Here is a 19,933-nt window from a genome sequence, read left to right on the forward strand (position 1 = left end):
GAGTGAGTACATGGTATACTGATATTAGCAGTACAGCAGTTTGAAATGGTAATTTAATTATGAGGTTACTGGCATATAAGGGAGAGTCCGTACAGTTATGGAAATCAGTATTGATAAGAACTGAGAGCACAGCACTGTATATGCATTAGAAATAGATTTGCTTTCTTATTGCAGAAAATTCAGAATTACAGTGCATAAGTAAAGTGAGGATTTATTTCCTCATTTAAAAAAAAGTCTGATATTGGCAGTACCCAGTACCAATTCCATGAAATCATCAGGGACCCAGGCTTTTTCTGACTTCAAATCTATAAACCAGCACATGATTACCAAAGTCGCCTTGTGGTCCAAGCTACCTACTAGAGTTTCAGTCGTCCCATTTCTGTTCTAGGCAGGAGGGAGGAGAAAGGGGAATGAGTCATTTCCTTTCCCCTGCCATCATTCCCGTTTTACAGTCCTTCCAGAAGTCAGTCTCAACCACTTCTGGTTATATGATATTTGTCTTAGGTAATAGCATGGCCATATTTTGCTTTGAGGAATAGTGGAAAATGTACTGTTTTGGCTAGCTATATTACAACTCCCTAGTAATATAGGAATCTTGTTAGTAAAGAAGACAGGGAGAAAGGATGCAAATAGGCTGCTAGCTGTCTCTGTCACAAGTCAGCAAAATTTTAAGATGGTGGAAAGATAAGGAAAGACCCTGAGATACATGAGCAATTACAAGCATAACAGTCCAGTGGAAGAGAATGGGTGAGCACTAGACCAGTGTATTTAGAAAGCCTTGAGAGAATACTGTAATAGTGGGATGCAAAAAGAAAACCAGTCATACTTGCCAACTCTTCTCTTAAATACTAGAAGGAATGTAAGAGAATTAAAACTCATTACTTGAGAGAACTGCAAAGAAAATGATTTCTTAAGTGACATTTAGGTTTTAATTAAGACAAAGAGGAAGAAGGAATCTGAGGAGAGGTAAGACAGTTTGCTGATTCTTCAGAATTGTTTCAACTGTTTTTTCAACAATAGTTCTAGGGAGTATGGTAGAAGGAATAGGGCTGTGTGGAGAAACATGGACTTGGTTGGGGCAAAAAGTATCGTTTACAGTTGAGAGGAGTAAGGATGCAATGAGCAGTGATGCTCAACCTTTTGCTTATCTACCCTCAAGTTTAAAATAATTAAACATGAATCTCCAATATTATGTAACTTTATAAATAATTTTTCTGTATTGATGTACTATACATACATACATACATACATATATATATGTGTGTATATATACATATATATATATATAATAAAAATACTACATGTGCCTGACTCTGCAGCCCCATGAACTGCGGCCTGCCAGGCTCCTCTGTTGATGGGATTTTCCAAGCAAAGATACTGGAGTGGTTTGCCATTTCCTTCTCCAGGGGATCTTCCTGACCCAGGGATCAAACCCTGGACTCCTACACTGCAGGCAGATTCTTTACCTGCTGAGCTACCAGGGAAGCATATAAAAGAAAAGTACAAAGGATGAGATAAACATATCAATAAAAGGCTAATATTTTCTTCCCACACTCCAGCCATTCCCTGGACTCTTATGGGTCTCAAAGTCTGCAGCCTCAGTAGCTTAGGGTGAGAACTGTTAGGGGAAATAGAAGCAGCCTGGCACAGAATTTACCCCTACACTCAGCTAAAAGCCTTCCCCTTAAAAATAAGAGCAAGAACACTTAAAAGTCTTCAGAAAATTTTGGTAATACATTAAGACATAATAAGATTAAATTTCAAGGAAGAAAAAGCATATTATCAGTTATAGGTATTATCATGTGAGGAGATGACATTTGATCTGTAATCTCAGTAAAATCAAATAGCCAAGATATATAAAAAGTAAAAACATACTAAAGACGAATCATTAGACAAATCATTAGAGAAGGAAAGAATTTTTTACCACTTGCATTTGGGACAGATACCAGACTGAGGTAGATGCTAGTTATTAAATAGTTAGATTTGAAAAAGCAGAGGAAAAACTGGAAAAATTATGTAACTGAATTTCCAGTTTCTTGGAGATAAAGAGCTTTCCAAGCTTAGAGTTGATAGAAAAATCACTTTGGGTACATAAATATTTTAAGTTTCTGTATTTTAAAACAACATTCAAAAATTGAAAGATGGCATAATACTTGCATCCAAAATGTTTATTTTCCACAGAGCTCATGTGATGTACTTTTAATAAAAGAAATACAGCAAAAATGCTAGAAGAAAAGACCTGACAGCTCACTAAGAGGATGTGTTGGGGAGTTCTGTCACAGTTATAACAAAAGAAGAGCTGACTAAAACAGATATGAAGCTTGAACAACTCAAGAGATGACTGGTTTAAAAAGGGGAGGGTGATCAGCCATGCTTTTAAAAGGCATGGCATGGGGAGAGGTGATTCAAACCTAGTTCTCAAACGACCTGGGTATGTTATTAAATATGCCTGGTTAAAAGAAAGAGAAAAAGAAAATTTTGTCACATTGTGATCAAAGCAATGAATATAATAAGTGGGTTTCTATTTTTGCTTCCAGATTAGATTTTTTGTGTGTCATTAATACCCAGTGCTGGGTATTGTACAGTAAAAATGAAAGTATCATGCGTTTTACATTGTGAGTCAGTGTAAACCAGGACAGGTCTTTAAGAAACTCCATTTTTGCTTCTCATTGATAACTGGATGAATCAAAACCCTAAATTTGGTACAGAAATAAATACATTAATAAATTAAACTTCAAGCTCTGTGAGAGAACCCTAAAAGCCTAAGCCTTTAAAAGTAGTTCCTTCAGACACAGATATTGAATTTAAACACACTCAGAATACATGATTGTATTATTTGTATATTAACACATCTTTAAAGAAGGTGTGAATTGGAAATCATGAGAGTAACTAACAGCTTGCCATGTTCTAAAGCTGTAGCAAATAAAGCCACGATAGATAGTAGACTAACAAGTAACAAAGCAAGATAGACAATATACAGAGTTGGGGCCTTTTGTCCCATGAAAATTTAATATATGATAATGAATGACAAAAGTGGCATTTAAAGCCATCAGGCAGAATGAGCTGTTCTTTCATTCATGTATTTTATCCATTCAGAAAATGTTTGTCGAAGGCCAAGGACTGTTGCAGATGCCAGGGATCCATCAGCAAACCAAGTAGACTACAATTGCCATTATCATGGAGTTTAAGTTGGAGTTGGAGAATCTTCGAAGAAATAGGTTGAATGATTCCCTGCTGAGGAGAAAAGACTAGAGCAGGAAAGGCGATAGTGTTCACAAGATTCCACTTGGGGGTGTGGGGGACCGGATAGCCCTCTTTCCTACTGTATAAGGAACTGCCGCAAGGCAGTTTGTTAAAAAGAAAGCGACCAAACAGAAAATTTGATGAAATTTTTGTTTTGATAGTTATTCTGCATTCATAAAAGAGGATATAGAGGTCTTCAGTACACCTCTAAGACCTTGAGTAGTGAAAATGCAAAATCAAAAGTGAGATAACACAGTCCTGAGACTGATAGGACGTTTAATACCAGTTTTTAATTTAATGTCAGTTTTTTGCGAGTTTGGGAGAAATGGCTGCTTGCATGTGTTGTTGTAGCTGTAACTGCATAGTGGTGATTTGTTTTGAAGGACAGTTGAAGCGTAGCTGTTCAAGTGAGAAAGGTACACATACTGCAAGCCAGCAGTTCTTGATGTCTCCCAACGGGAACTCATGAATGTGCACTCAAGAAGGTCTGGTAGTGCAGCATGGCTTATAATGATGAAAATCTGAGAACTACCCCGTTGTGCTTTAGTTCAAATGTCGTGTCCATACTGTGGAGCCCTGTAGGGCTACGCAAATCTTCAGAGCATAGTGTTGAAACTGAGAGGAAAATTACAGGCAATATGTATACATACTGGTGGTAATAATTGCCACCGAACTTCACCGCTCTCATCACTGAGAACGCTGTTTAGGGTTGTGGTTTCAGAGAAGTTTTTAGCTTCAACCTTATCTGTAATATTTTTATTATTTTTTTTCAAGAGATGGTATTATTGTAGCCACACATTCCAGGAAACAAACTCACTCAGAAGGACAATGCAGATAATGGAGTTCAGTTTATTACACCGATGGGCCCAAGGCAGAGTCTCCTCTTAGCCAAGGACCCCAACCACTTTTTGTGAAAACCTTATATACCCTAAGTGTACGTGGTCAAACCCACCTCCCCGAAGTCTCTGAAATTAGTCTGAAGAAAGGAAAAGAAAGATGCAATCAAAGTTAACCCGTGATTCGTATGCCTTAAACCCATGATTCATATGCCTTAAGCCTAGGTAGTTAACAGTGGACAATTATCAATAGACCTGTGGTTATACCCCAATAAGCATAATAGAATTTATGATTCTATTTGGTTACACAGATAATTAGGGTATTCTTTTAGGCGACAGAGACTCTAGGTACGAGCCCTGGGGCTCTTCCATCCGGGGGTCTGGTTTTCCAGTTGATATGTCATTTCCATAGATACTGGGCATATAGCTCAAAGTCCACAGTCTGGCCCAAGATGGAGTCCTGCTTTTGAGATGGAGCCTGTTCTGTCTGTTTCCTCCTTCAATATGTTTATTTTTACGTGTATACATAAAAATGACCAAAACAATTCTCCCCATTAACCTCAGCTCAAGTGGCATTTCCCCTCTCCCAACGCATATTGTGTATTTTATCAGTTATCACGTATCTGGCCCTTGGCAAGTGCTCCTATACACAAGGTTGTTTTTCTGAATGCCCCCATTTATCTACTAAATTTAAATTGCAGGTTCTTTTGACAGCCTCAGACTGATCCTTTTATTTTAAATATAATGTAAAAAGAGAAGGCCTTCCTTCATAGAAGTGTGTTATCATCATCATGAATCTTGTATTCTTTGGATAGTGTTTTTGTGTTTGTTATATTTGTGAATAAGATCCATAGTAAATTAAAGTTTTATTTCTAAATTCACTTAAATTTTAAATTATTTATTAGAGACAAAACATATTTTAAACATTCAGTCCTGGGAATTATTCATATCATTGTATTTTTCTTTATAGGTCGATTGTATGCGATGCAAACTGGAATGAAAATTGATAGTAAAACTCCTGAATGTCGTAAATTTCTATCAAGGCTAATGGATCAGTTAGAAGCTGTAAGTTGAACACTGAACATTTTTCTGATTAATGTTTATAATGCCATTTTATTTGTGTGTGTGTGTTATTGTAGCTCTAACTGTTGGTGGCAATCAGCAGCGTAATTATAGCTGAGGAAAAATTAGACAATTTTTTTTACATTTACATTATAGTGCTTAGGGAGTTGAAGGAAAAGTTGGTTTCAGTATCTTTGCCTATACATTATTTCTTGTTCCAGGTTATTGTAGACCTTTGAATCATTCTTTCATAAGTAATGAATCATTTCTAACCTTCCTTCATGCACTCACAAGGATGACTGATTAGAAATTCTTAAGTAGCTCTTATAATAATAAAATGGGGGACCTCCCTGGCAGTCAGGTGGTTAAGACTCTGCTCTTCTACTGCATGAGGGGTGGGTTTGATCCCTGGTGAGGGAACTGAGATCCCACATGCCACTGCTACCGCTCCTGCTGCTGCTGAGTCGCGTCAGTCGTGTCTGACTCTGCGACCCCAGAGACGGCAGCCCACCAGGCTCCACCGTCCTTGGGATTCTCCAGGAAAGAACACTGGAGTGGGTTGCCATTTCCTTCTCCAATGCATGACAGTGAAAAGTGAAAAGGAAGTCACTCAGTCGTGTCTGACTCTTCGTGACCCCATGGACTGCAGCCTACCAAGCTTCTCTGTCCATGGGATTTTCCAGGCAAGAGTACTGGAGTAGGGTGCCATTGCCTTCTCCGCCCACATGCCACAAGGCACAGCAAAAAAAAAGAAAAGAAATGGGCTATTTATTTAGTGAAAAAGACAACAAGGCAAGTTTCCTATCGTCTCTTCCTCCCACTCTTAGTCCTGTGACAGGATACTCTTATGGTCCAGGCATTCTCCTCTGCCAGGAGAAATGTGGTAGGTGAACTATGATGTAACATCACAGATTGTGTAGAGGCACCAATCCAGGGAAAACTGAATGCATTTGATTGGGTATCAATATATCAGGAAGGCAATGCTATAGTAATTTCACTTAGCTTTAAGGGCTCCACCCTGTGCCTCCAAGTCTCTTTTTTTAACAGTGTCAAGGTCTACTCATTGCTTCATCTCCTCCCTGGGTTGGGAAGATCCCCTGGAGGAGGGCATGGCAACCTACTCCAGTATTCTTGCCTGGAGAGTCCCTTGGACAGGGGAGCCTGGTAGGCTACAATCCATGGGGTCACAGAGTCAGACACGACTGAGTGACTAACAAGAGAATTAGAAAACTAAATATTTATTTGACCAGTTGCATTATTTTGTTTAGAGAAACAAAACTTAAACATTAAAAATCAAAACACTTAAACCAGTCAGTCCAGAATCTTTCAGATCAAAGTCTTAGTTGTATGAAGCAGCCATGGATAAGAGTGTTCTTTCTACCCTGGTATGGGTGTCTGACCTTCTGAGGCTGTCATCTTCTGCTATTATCTACCCAAGGTAGGCCTGGTGGCATCACTGATGACCACTCAGCTGCCCTTGGAACCTGTCTGGCCTTCTGCTTCTAACACTGCTTCTGTGAATGCAGGAAAAGTTTGAGTACTCTTGGGAGTGAGGTTAGGAGGTGGATGAAAGAATGTGTCTGACAGGTAGCAGTACTTTGTAAAATACCATCTCTTACAGACATTAATATAGAATAAACCTCTGTTAATTTTACAGCTTAACAATAATAGGTGAAATAACAACAGCTTATGGATAAGACAAAACTTAAATGGTTCTTTATAATACACAAAATGTAAAATCACATTTATAAAGGGACTTACCAGGAATTTTTTATTATCTACATTAAATAACAAGGAAGTTTATTCCATGGTGAGAACGTACCTGCTTGTATTATTATAATGTTTATAGTTGGTACACTTCAGGTATATTATGTTATTGCTGCCAGACATTTTATGTTGAGGATGAGATTAAATGGCATACTCCCACTAAATTTTTCTAGAAATAAATTGCCTCTCCAATTAAATTATTTCACAATGTGGATACAGTAAACTAGTGTTACATGTGGGACTTTTTTTTCCCTGTTTTTGTTGGGAGTAAGGATGCCCAGATGTCCTTAAATTCCAATATTCAGTCTCTTCCGGGCCTTAATTATGAGAATATTTACTTTGATGATTTTATGAAAAATTCTGTGGCTTTTTCTAAATTTAATTCTTTATAATGTTCTTTACAATAGTGTGATATTCAGATCTAATATTCTAGAAGGTCATTTTATTCCAATATGACAGTCTCAGTAAAATATAGGAATTAAATTTGTTGTTTTTAAATTACTTTTTCTGTGTGTAGGGAAGGGATGTTCTGACTGGAAATTTACATGGGTGTAAATTGTGTTGATTTGAGGTGTATATTTGACTAAATTTAACAGTGTGCTCTGAGAGATACTTTTTAGGATATAATGATCCTTCTCATTGTATTTTTCTATATTTGATAGGAGATATTGAAATAGGAGTAAATTAAAAATTTAAATTATATGGCTAGGAAAGAATTTTTTAACTCCATTTTTCTTGTACATTTGAAATATTTGTCTGATGCTTTACATAGATAGTTGGGCATGTTATCTTTTTTTTTGCTCTTTTTTATTTTGATATTTTGGCTTCCCAGGTGGCTCAGTGTAAAGAATCTGCCTGCCAAGCAGGAGACATGGATTCTATCCTTCGGTCAGGAAGATTCCCCTGGAGGAGGAAGTAGCAACCCACTCTAGTATTCTTGCCTGGAGAATCCCACGGATAGAGGAGCCTGGTGGGCTGTAGTCCATAAGATGGCAAAGAGGCCAACACACCTGAGCATGCTCACACACGTTTTGATATTTAGAACTAAATTATACTTTCAGGTTATCATGAGTATCTTTCTTCAACTTTTTATAAACATTGGATTTGATTATTAGGATTTCTTGTACTTGGTATATGCTTCTCTGAGTCCAGAATCATAAGTTCTATATCTCATTTCATTTTAGCTTAAGAAACAGTTGGGTGATAATGAAGCTATTACTCAAGAAATAGTTGGTTCTGCACATTTGGAGAATTACGCTTTGAAAATGTTTTTGTATGCAGATAATGAAGATCGTGCTGGGAGATTTCACAAGTAAGTATAGAAAGATCAAATAAAAATGACAAGTTTTATTACTGTATAACCAGACTTTATCCAGTTTTTTTCTTAATAAGTTCCAGGATTCCTGATTAATGATTTAGGTGTTTGTTTTGGTTTTTTTTTTTTTGAATCTTAGAATAAGTCTGGGTTACAAGAGTGATCCTGGCTTTTTAGATAACATGGCTGAAAGACAAGTACCCAGAGCAAATTCATTTTCTCAGTAAATACACTCTAACTAGCCATTCTTTAGCAGTTAATAAAATCTGTGTTACTATTAACCAAAACATCCTGGTTCAGTGATACTGATTTTAAAAATTTCCAATCCCACCGACTCAAATGATTTGTCATTATAGTAAAACTTAAATACAAAGAAATACACGTAGCATAGTATCGATTCAGATAGTATTGCCACTACATTTTCTAAAATGAAAAGCGTATTGTAAAAACCTTATTGTACCATATTCACCTGTAATATGTGTTGTCACTTCCTGCTAATACAGATTACAGAAGGAGCTCCATTGTGTTCCTAAAATCTGATTTTATTGAAAACATGAACTTCAGAGTGCTTTTTAAAACATTGGAAGTTTTTTTCTTGTAGCTACAAGACTAATTATGCATCTTACATGTTTCATTTAAATTAGATGAACTCTCTTTTCTCTTCCAGAAACATGATCAAGTCCTTCTATACTGCAAGTCTTTTAATAGATGTCATAACAGTGTTTGGAGAACTCACTGATGAAGTGAGTGTATATTCTTTATTGCCTTATTAGCTAGAGATCAGTATTGGTTGCTTTTTATTAGTTTTGTCATTGCATTGTTTATTTAGAGCACTTGTCCATCAGAAATGTAGTAAAAGCAAAACGTGTAATTTTAAATTGTCTACTAGCTACATTTTAAAAAGTTAAAAACAAAAGGTGAAATTATTTTTTAACAATAAATGTTGTTTTTTTGTAGTAGGTTCTTTAAATCCAGCATGTATTTAACACTTAGTGAGTGCATGGCTACTAAATTGGTCTCTGAACCCCAGGTTCATTGTTTTATTTTATTGAGTTTTTAAATATTACTGATCCTTGATGCTGTTAAATTTATTTATTGTTATTTGGTAAACATTACTGGAGGCAGAAATTTTTTAGGACTGTTTTTTTTTCCCTATTTTGTTTCTTGCCAGAAATACTATTGTTAGAGATTTGTTTCTATTGTAAAATGCATATACAACTTGATATTTTACGAGGTACTTCCTATCCGTTTTATCAGTTTGTTTCTCAGAACCACTTTGAGATAAGTTGAGCACATATTCATTTTATGTATGAGCAAATTGAGGCTAAGTGATGAACTTATTGCCATTAGTTCAGTGTTGTTTTCACTGTAGTGGGCTTTACCATTCACATGGAAAAATTGTTTTCTGAGAGGAGAGAGATTAATTTAGAAAGAGAAAGAAGAAAAGGGAGTTATAAACGAGACTGATAGAGGAATGTCTTATTAGTGATTTGAAATCTCTGGAGAGATTGCTTTTTATGAAAAATGATTTTTTTTTTCAAAATGGTTAGCTGTTCAGAGTAAAGTTCCAAACAAACGAATCAGTTTACATTTTCATAAAACAGTATATCAAAACTGTGCAAAATATTCTTTGTTTATATGTAAAATGAAGTGAAGCTCCAGGGTTGATGATCATAAGCTAAGTTTTTGAGTTGGCAGAAATGTGCAGTACAGTTCAAAACTGCTAAATGAGGGACACCTTGTACTGAGTGTGACTGTCCCTTATATTTCAAAGCATCCCTGACCCTTGCCCACGGAGCATTCCTCCATCAGTCAGATGACTGGAAACCACCAGCAGATATTTCCAAACACCCTCTAGGATATGGGGCAATGCCCACTGAGGGCCACTTCTGTCAGATTTTCTTGAAATAGAGAAGTACTGAATATAATAGAAAACTGAAACTTGGAGTGTGAAAACCAGAGATGCTTCTCACTTACTTATATTTTATAGGTTCTATAAATCCACTGCTTGGCTCCATTTCTGCTCCCGTCTCCTGTCACTATTTATCTAGATTTTTTCCTGTTTTACTAGTATGCATTGTTGTTGTTGTTTAGTTGCCCAGTCATGTCCGACTCTCTTGTGACCCCATGGACTGTAGACCACCAGGCTCCTCTGTCCATGGGATTTTTTTGGAGAGTACCAGGTGGGTGAAGGAGAAAAAGAGACCTGATTAGAAAAGTAAGTCATAAGCCAGATTAGACAGATGATAAAAAGACTGGCATCTTTAGTAAGGGGACCTTTTTGAATAAAGAGCTATACTTTGAGCAAAAGAACTAGTTAATGATTACTGTGGAACTTCATACAAAGTGGGCTGTCTTTGACCTGAGGAATAATAATATGTTTAAACTTAGATTTAAAATTTGAAGTGCAGGTATACCAACCAAAAATAAATTGCCACAAGACTCTTGGAATCAAAAGACAAGAAATATGCAAAAGAGAGGTGAAAATTTGAGTCAGGAGAGTAGACAAACTCTCAGGTTAAGAAGATAGTTTTGAAAGAGAATATGGTTAGATAAACATCCTGATAAACACCTGCATGTAAAAGGCTAGAGAAAGAAGTGAATAAAGAAATACAATTAGAGAAGAGGATGGAAATGTCAGATGTCAGAAGAGAACGTCATAATGAGGCAAAGTAGCAGATTGGTTTGCCATATCCTTCTGAGTGTCTCTTCCTTCTGAGAGGCGTCTCCTACTTCTTACTTGGAGGAGCTGCTTTTACCCACCTATCTCAGAAGCACACACCCAGTTCCATGAAGTTATAACTGCCAACAATGGGGAACCCAGACAATAAAAGTGACAGATACAGGAAAAAGAACAAAATGTTCACAAATCTTAAGTGAGTAATTGAGATTTTGTTTTGTTTTTGCTTTAATTAACAGACATATAAATGTCTCTATTTAGCATGTAATTCATCTGTATTTCAAAAGAAAAAAGAATCTAAGTTTACATTTAGGTACTAGAGCCAGACATCCTGGAATGTGAGGTCAAGTGGGCCTTAGAAAGCTCACTACAAACAAAGCTAGTGAAGGTGATGGAATTACAGTTGAGCTCTTTCAAATCCTAAGAGATGATGCTGTGAAAGTGCTGCACTCAATATGCCAGCAAATTTGGAAAACTCAGCAGTGGCCACAGGACTGGAAAAGGTCAGTTTTCATTCCAATCCCAAAGAAAGGCAGTGCCAGAGAATGCTCAAACTACCGCACAATTGCACTCATTTCATATGCTAGCAAGGTAATGCTCAAAATTCTCCATGCCAGGCTTCAAAAATATATGAACCGTGAACTTCCAGATGTTCAGGCTGGATTTAGAAAAGGCAGAGGATGAGAGATCAAATTGCCATCATCCATTGGATCATCGAAAAAGTAAGGGAGTTCCAGAAAAACATCTACTACTGCTTTATTGACTATGCCAAAGCCTTTGACTGTGTGGATCACAACAAACTGTGGAAAATTTTTCAAGAGAAGGGAATACCAGACCACTTTACCTGCCTCTTGAGAAATCTGTATGACGGTCAAGAACCAACATTTAGAACCAGACATGGAACAGCGAACTGGTTCCAAATCAGGAAAAGAGTATGTCAAGGCTGTATATTGTTACTCTGCTTATTTAACTTATATGCAGATTACATCATGAGAAACGCCGGGCTGGATGAAGCAAAAGCTGGAATCAAGATTGCTGGGAGAGATATCAATAACCTCAGATACACAGATGACACGACCCTAATGGCAGAAAGTGAAGAAAAACTAAAGTGCCTCTTGATGAAAGTGAAAGAGGAGAGTGGAAAAGTTGGCTTAAAGCTCAACATTCAAAAAACTAAGATCATGGCATCCAGTCCCATCACTTCATGGCAAATAGATGGGGAAACAATGGAAACAGTAACATTTTTTTTGGAGGGGGCTCTAAAATCACTGCAAATGGTGACTGCAGCCATGAAATTAAAAGACACTTGCTCCTTGGAAGAAAAGTTATGACCAACCTAGACAGCATATTAAAAAGCAGAGACATTACTTTGCCAACAAAGGTCTGTCTAGTCAAAGCTATGGTTCTTCCCGTAGTAATGTATGGGTGTGAGAGTTGAACTCTAAAGAAAGCTGAGCACCGAAGAACTGATGCTTTGAACTGTGATTTTGGAGAAGACTCTTGAGAGTCCCTTGGACAGCAAGGAGATCTAACCTGCCCATCCTAAAGGAAATCAGTCCTGAATATTCTTTGGAAGGGCTGATACTGAAGCTGAAACTCCAATACTTTGGCCACCTGATGTGAAGAACTGACTTACTTGAAAAGACCCTGATGCTGGGAATGATTGAAGGCAAGAGGAGAAGGGGACAAAAGAGGATAAGATGGTTGGATCACATCACCGACTCAATAGACATGAATTTGAACAAGCTCTAGGAGTTGGTGATGGACAGGGAAGCGTGGTGTACTGCAGTCCATGGGGTTGCAAAGAGTCGGACACGACTGAGCGACTGAACTGAAGAACCCTTAACAAGGAACAGCTTCCTTAGTTATTTGAACATAGTAGCTAAAGCTGGAGAAGGCAGTGGCAACCCACTCCAGTACTCCTTCCTGGAAAATCCCATGGGTGGAGGAGCTTGGTAGGCTGCAGTCCAGGGGGTCGCGAAGAGTCGGACACAACTGAGCGACTTCACTTGCACTTTCCACTTTCATGCATTGGAGAAGGAAATGGCGACCCACTCCAGTGTTCTTACCTGGAAAATCCCAGAAACGGGGGAGCCTGGTGGGCTGCCGTCTCTGGGGTCGCACAGAGTCGGACACGACAGAAGCAACTTAGCAGCAGCAGCAGTAGCGGCTAAAGACAGGACTATGTAATAGGACAAACGATAGGACTTCAAGAGGAGTTGGGGCTGATTTGTTTAGATACTGAGGATACTAAAGAATGAATGTAGTATAAGCATGAAAGGGACATTTTCCCAAAGTTTTTATGCTATTTTCTTTCCCTATCTCATCACATAACCTACTACATACTTCCTTTGCCTTGCATATACACTAAAGTAGGAAATCAACATCTGTTTTGGTGGTTAAAGGATCAAGAAATCAGGAGGGGTCTGAAATAGTATGGAGAAAATTAGGCTTATAGGGACGGCATGGAAAGGACGTCCCTGAAGTTATTTTATTGGGCTTAGATTTATTCTTTGTGTCTTCATGTAAATCCTGCATTTTAATTAGAAAAGGAATTGTACACACAATTAATGTGTACGTATAAGTAGGTACTTTTCACTGCCTTACATATGTTTGTTACAGCATGCAAAATTTGTATATCCAGTGAAAGTTGTATATATCAAAATTATAATTTCTTTGGCATACAGTACTGACATTTCTCATATCCATTATTAAACGATCTTATCCTTAACATGACTAGTGAGTGGGTTTTTGACCATGATTGAAGATTGACAAGGAAAGTAAAATACTGGCAAGATTGTCCATGCATCAGTAACATAATCCCCCAGCCAACCAGTTTGATCACCCTAGTTTCAAATTCTGTTTTCTTTTACTTTTAGTGTTGTTTTGTTCCATCATTTTCCATTTCTAGAAATGGCATCTCCATCATTATCACTGAGGTAATAGCTTTTTCAAAACAATGATTTAAAGTGTTACAATTGTAAACAGTGCTCCACTTTAGCAGCTGCTACCAAAACAGATAAATTAGATGGTCACCGGCGTTAACTTTCAGTTGTAGGTTCTCGTTGTTGAAGAAATCTAAGGCTTGTATTTATTAATTTATGTTTTAAGCACTTGATGCCCAAATCAAGATGCAAACTATTGGAACATTTCTTATTTCAGAATAGCTATTAATCCCATGAGATGTTTTAACTTGCAACAGTTATAACTGTTACTTATAACAGTTGTAACTCATTCCCTTCTTTCAACTTTCACTTCAGTTCATTCTGTACTTTAAAAACACTAGCAGAGACAAAGACAGGAAACAGAAAGGTGGGAAAAGAATGAGTTTAAGGATTTCAGGTAGGCAGATTTTTTTTTAATATATACTCCTGTGGGTAGCTTTCAGGACTTGCTATATCTTATTTGTTCATTTATAAAGGAAATGTAGTGGTTATTAACTGCATAGTATCTCACAGTTTTTTGATAAAACTGAAACTCTTCAAAAAGATTGTTCCTCTTGCTTCTCAAAGAATGCTAGTTGAGAAACATTAAAGCCTACAATAACAAAAAATAGGGAAGGGAAAGTCATGATTATCTTATATTTTTATTTGTGTATTTTAAAATAATCTTTTAATTTTGTCATCTTTATAATCAAGATAATGATTTAATTAGCATTAAATTTTTAATGCTGTCTTTAATCATTTTAATTATATTTTCTAAAGTTTAAAAAATAGTATTTTTTTTTGCTATCAGCTCTGAAAAATTTTAAAAGAACAGAAAGGTAGTTGTCAGAGCCAGGCCTTACTGAACTCCAAACCAGGAGGTCATTTTACCTCTCTGGAATTGGTTTTTCCTCTGTAAATAAAATGGGAAGCATGGTTGAGCAGATCTCTGAGGTCCTTTGCAGCTATCTAGATCTATGATTATACATGCCAAGCATGCAAGAAGAGATGGGAGAGGGCAAATAAAAAACAAAGATGAGAAAGGAAACAAAAAAGGAAAGGAGAGAAGCAAATATAGTTTTTGATTAAAAGCTCCAAAAGGAGAGATGAGAAATTACCCATATAAGTTGTATAAATGATAATGAAAAGTAGAGCCACCAGAAATGATGACAGCAAAAAACTAATCTCTAGTAATAAAAAAGGAGAAGAAACATGATATGGCATTGTGGGGGTTATCATTGTAGGAGGTAACAGGGTGAACATCTAGGGCCATCTGTATGGCATTTATACATAAAGATGTGAAGTCTTCTAATTAAATTTATTTAACATTTCAGCCTTTTTTTAAGGGTCAGTCATTCACAAGCTATGTTACTACAGATAACCTAATGAATTTTCCTATTTTAGGCTCTTTTTCCATGCTCTCCTCCATCATTGTTTTAGTGAAGAACCTAACAGAGACTTTTCCTTTCCTGGTATTGCAAGTCCAGGCTCCTTCTTGGTACTTCTTACCAGTCCCTTTTTACATTTGTCAGACCTATCTGCTTACCGCCATCTCCACTTTCACCGTTGTAAACTGGTTTTTTTTTTTTTTTAGCTGCTTTGTCTGGGTCTTGCCTTCTCTACAAGTCTTAGCTACGTTATTCTAGCCCTTATGTGCATTTTTCCATTCTCTCAGATTTTCCATGATTGGGATTAACTATATGATTGTGAAACTATAAATGCATTAACTTAAGGTTTATATATTGTATTTTAGAATAATTATACTGCACATCCTCAAAGGAAGAACTTTGTCTCATTCTACTATTACATCATATTTGGCAGTAACTATAAATTTGGACATTGGTTAAAATCTCAGAGTGAAAACAGTAGCTATTCAGTAGCTGTTTAGCTATAGCTATTTCAAAAGTTGCTATAGTTTCATTTTTCTATCTATAAAAGAAGATAAGGTTCAGACTTGCTTACACAGAACTTCTTTTATAATTCTTATAAAATGCAATAGATATACTTTCTTGGTCTATTTTCTGACTTTTTTTCCTTTTAATTTCATGTCAGTATTCATAGTTGCCCCAAATTTTTAAAGTCTACATTTTCTTTAGTCTTTAGCTTTAAAAAAAAAAATACTTTATCTGTTGCTATTCTGTTTCTAAGCTCTCCTATCTGTTTGGTAGACCCTGGTTCAATTACACTGTCGGGAAGATCCCCTGGAGAAGAGATAGGCAACCCATTCCAGTATTGTTGGGCTTCCCTGTGGCTCAGCTGGTAAAGAATCCACTTAGAATATGGGAGACCTGGGTTCAATCCCTGGGTTGGGAAGATCCCCTGGAGAAGGGAAAGGCTTCCCACTCCAGTATTCTGACCTGGAGAATTCCACGGACTGTATAGTCCATGGTGTCCCGAAGAGTCAGACATGACTGAGCAACTTTCATTTAACTCTTTTAACTGTGCTTTATATAATTCCATCTCAGAATTTGATTAAATTTATAGTCATGTAAACTTTTACCATTCCTATAGCTGTCTTGGAATCAGTGACCCAGTTTTAGGTATAGAGTCACCAGAGTATATGTTAAATTTTTTACTTTTCTGTTTTGAAGCAAGCAATGTTCAAACCATAAATAGGTTATATTCCTACTTGAACATCTTGTGTTAACTACTTATGGCCACGTTGATAGACTTCCTTTTATTGTATTTTAGGTTTATTTCACTTCTAGCCATGTTTGAGGAGCAGATACCATTTTACCTTTATCTGTTGAATTTCTGCTAATTTGAGGGAATCAAATGGTATGTTTTCCTGCCCTCATGGGGGTAGTGTTCCAACTTGGAAAGAGAAGCAGAATAACTGATTGTGATGCTATACGGTGTAGTAAGGGCAAAATACAGTAAAGGGATATACTCCTGCCGTTTGTCTGGCACTGTACTTAGACACTTTTTTCACTTTCACAACCCTGAATTACAGTGAGAAAACAGACTCAGAAAATATAAGTTCCTTATGCCCAGATGCTATGCCCCAGTGCAGTATTCACAAACTCTCTGTGATAAAGGTCCAGCCTCTTTTTTTTTTTCCTTTTAATAGCCATTGTGTTGCAGACTGATTGTTTTGTAAAATACAAGTTATGATTATCTAGAAAAATAACACTTTAAAGAGACATATAAAATACAAGCCAGATTTGTTTTGTCTGCTAAATGCTCTCAATTTCTGTACTATCTTGTCACAAAACTGGTAAACAGTTTGCGAGCCAGCTCTGGTTCTCGGACCATATTTTGATTGGCGCTAACCTACATTCCTCTATTGGAGCTCCTAGAGAATCCTGTTTATATTTCAATCTGGAACTCTCCCTACTTAAAAAACAGAGCTGCAACATAACTAGGATGATCATGTACATGAATAGCTGGCTTCAAAGGAGATGATCTGTTTAAGGTACTCATTTGCAGTGGAAAGTTTGGAATTATTGCTAGCCTGGAAAACCATGGTAGATTAGAAGAAATGCATCTCCTTACAAAAATCATGAGTTTTTCTTTTTTTGTTTTTATTGGCTGTGTTGGGTCTTCATTGCTGCATGCAGGCTTTCTCTACTTGGGGAGGGAGGTAGGGTTACTCTTCATTGCCATGCTGGGCTTCTCATGGCAGAGCCTTCTTGTCTTGTTGCATAGCATGGGCTCTAGGCACTTGGGCTCAGTAGTTGTGGTACATGGGCTTAGTTGACCTGTGGCATATAGATCTTCATATGACAGATCTTTGTGGCATATGACAGACTTCATTTTTTTGAGCTCCAAAATCACTGCAGATGGTGACTTCAGCCATGAAATTAAAAGACACTTACTCCTTGGAAGAAAAGTTATGACCAACCTAGAGAGCATATTAAAAAGCAGAGACCTTCCTTTGCCAACAAAGGTCCGTCTAGTCAAAACTATGGTTCTTCCGGTAGTCATGTATGGATCTGAGAGTTGGACTCTAAAGAAAGCTGAGCGCTGAAGAACTGATGCTTTTGAACTGTGGTGTTGGAGAAGACTCTTGAGAGTCCCTTCAACTGCAAGGAGATCCAACCAGTCCATCCTAAAGGAGATCAGTCCTGAGTGTTCATTAGAAGGACTGATGCTGAAGCTGAAGCTCCAATACTTTGGCTACCTAATGCAAAGAACTGACTCATTTGAAAAAACCCTGATGCTGGGAAAGATTGAAGGCAAGAGGAGAAGGGGACAACAGAGGATGAGATGGTTGGATTGCATAACTGACTCAGTGGACATGAGTTTGAGTAAACTCCTGGAGTTGGTGATGGACAAAGAGGCCTGGCGCGCGGCAGTCCATGGAGTCACAAAGAGTTTGACATGACTGAGCAACTGAACTGACACTGAACTAACATGGATCTTCCCAGGCCAAGGATCAAACCTGTGTCCCCTGCATTGACAGGCAGATTCTTAATCACTGGACCACCAGAGAAGTCCCCAAGTCATGTGTTTTGTACATATATCATACCTTAAGTTTTCATGCTCTCACTATATACTGAAAGTCTCATTCTTAGTAATTATAATAATAAATAGATCTATGAGGGTAGTATTGTCTCTCTTGCTAGATTAGAAATTTCTCTTTTATTCACCTCTGGATAATAATTGCCAAGAACAGTGGCTTGTATCTGCTCTTCAGTTAACTGTAAGTGAATGGAGTAGTTTTGCATGCAGTGTTAGTATAATGTGGTTAAGAGTACTGCAGGCATTGACCTCAAAATTCCATATGCCACTTTGTAACTGTGTGACTTTGGGTAATTTATTAGAGTTATGTAAACTTGTTCCCACGTCTGTAAAATGAGGAAAAGTATAAAGCCTGCTTCATGAAGGTGTCCTGGATTTTAAATGAGAAAATTCATGTAAAGCCTTTAACAAAGTACCTAGCATATAGTAAATGCTCAACAAACATTAGTTTTTGCTTTTCTTAGTTGGTGGATGATCTTCTAGTGTCCTGTGTTTAGAAAGGATATCCTTATCTACTCAATCTTACATATTAAGGTATATTTATTCAGAAATAAGCATTATGTATTATTACTTTATATTTGGATGTCCAGCATATATGGTTGGAGTTCCAAAACAGACTAGAAAGAAAGTGTTGAAAAAATAATGGCCATAGACTTTCTAAACTGGGAGAAAAAATACTTGTGGATCCAAGAAGCTCAGTGAATCTCTACTAAAATAAACACAAAGAAACCATACCCAAGAGCATCATGGTCCAACCTGTAAAGATCAGTGATGGAAGAAAGAAATCTTGAAGGAGCAGTCTTGGGAAATAACGCATTACACGCAAGGTAACAGTGCTTTGAAAGATGGTTGATTTCTCTTTTTCTTTTAAACATTCTGCCAAGAAGATAATGAAATTGGCATATTTAAAGTACTAAATATACTTTGGCCACCTGATGCAAACAGCTAACTTATTGGAAAAGACCTTGATGCTGGGAAAGATTGAAGGCAGGAGGAGAAGGGGACAACAAAGGATGAGATGGTTGGATGGCATCACCAACTCGATGGACATGAGTTTGGGTAAGCTCCGGGGGTTGGTGATGGACAGGGAAGCCTGGCGTGCTGCAGAGAGGGGTTGCAAAGAGTCAGACATGACTGAGTGAACTGAACTGAAAGTACTGAAAAAAAAAAAAAAAATGAGCAAAAAACCCTGACAACTCAGAATTCTATGTAGAGCAAAGCAAATAATGAAGGTAATACTCCAAATAGGAAAAGGAGTACATCAAGGCTGTATATTGTCACCCTGCTTATTTAACTCCTATGCAGAGTACATCTTGAGAAACGCTGGGCTGGGTGAAGCACAAGCCGGAATCTAGATTGCCAGGAGAAATATCAATAACCTCAGATATGTAGATGATACCACCCTTATGGTAGAAAGTGAAAAGGAACTAAAAAGCCTCTTGATGAAAGTGAAAGAGGAGAGTGAAAAAGTTGGCTTAAAGCTCAACATTCAGAAAACGAAGATCATGGCATCTGGTCCCATGACTTCATGGGAAATAGATGGGGAAACAGTGGAAACAGTGTCAGACTTTATTTTTATGGGCTCCAAAATCACTGCAGATGGTGATTGCAGCCATGAAATTAAAAGACGCTTACTCCTTGG

At 37.3% G+C, this 19,933-nt stretch overlaps 1 protein-coding gene across 2 annotated transcripts in view; it reads left to right on the forward strand.

Moving 5' to 3' along the window:
* Nucleotides 1-19,933, forward strand: part of VTA1 (vesicle (multivesicular body) trafficking 1) — a 72,669-nt gene that overhangs the window by 15,843 nt on the left and 36,893 nt on the right. For both annotated transcript variants that reach the window (XM_010851437.1, XM_010851439.1), the window contains exons 2-4: nt 5,050-5,144; nt 8,093-8,220; nt 8,891-8,966. In XM_010851437.1, the coding sequence (XP_010849739.1) occupies nt 5,050-5,144; nt 8,093-8,220; nt 8,891-8,966 (299 nt within the window). The remainder of the gene's footprint in view (nt 1-5,049; nt 5,145-8,092; nt 8,221-8,890; nt 8,967-19,933) is intronic.

Source organism: Bison bison, unplaced genomic scaffold (genome assembly GCF_000754665.1).
Source record: "Bison bison bison isolate TAMUID 2011002044 unplaced genomic scaffold, Bison_UMD1.0 scf7180017864303, whole genome shotgun sequence".
Taxonomy (NCBI): domain Eukaryota; kingdom Metazoa; phylum Chordata; class Mammalia; order Artiodactyla; family Bovidae; genus Bison; species Bison bison.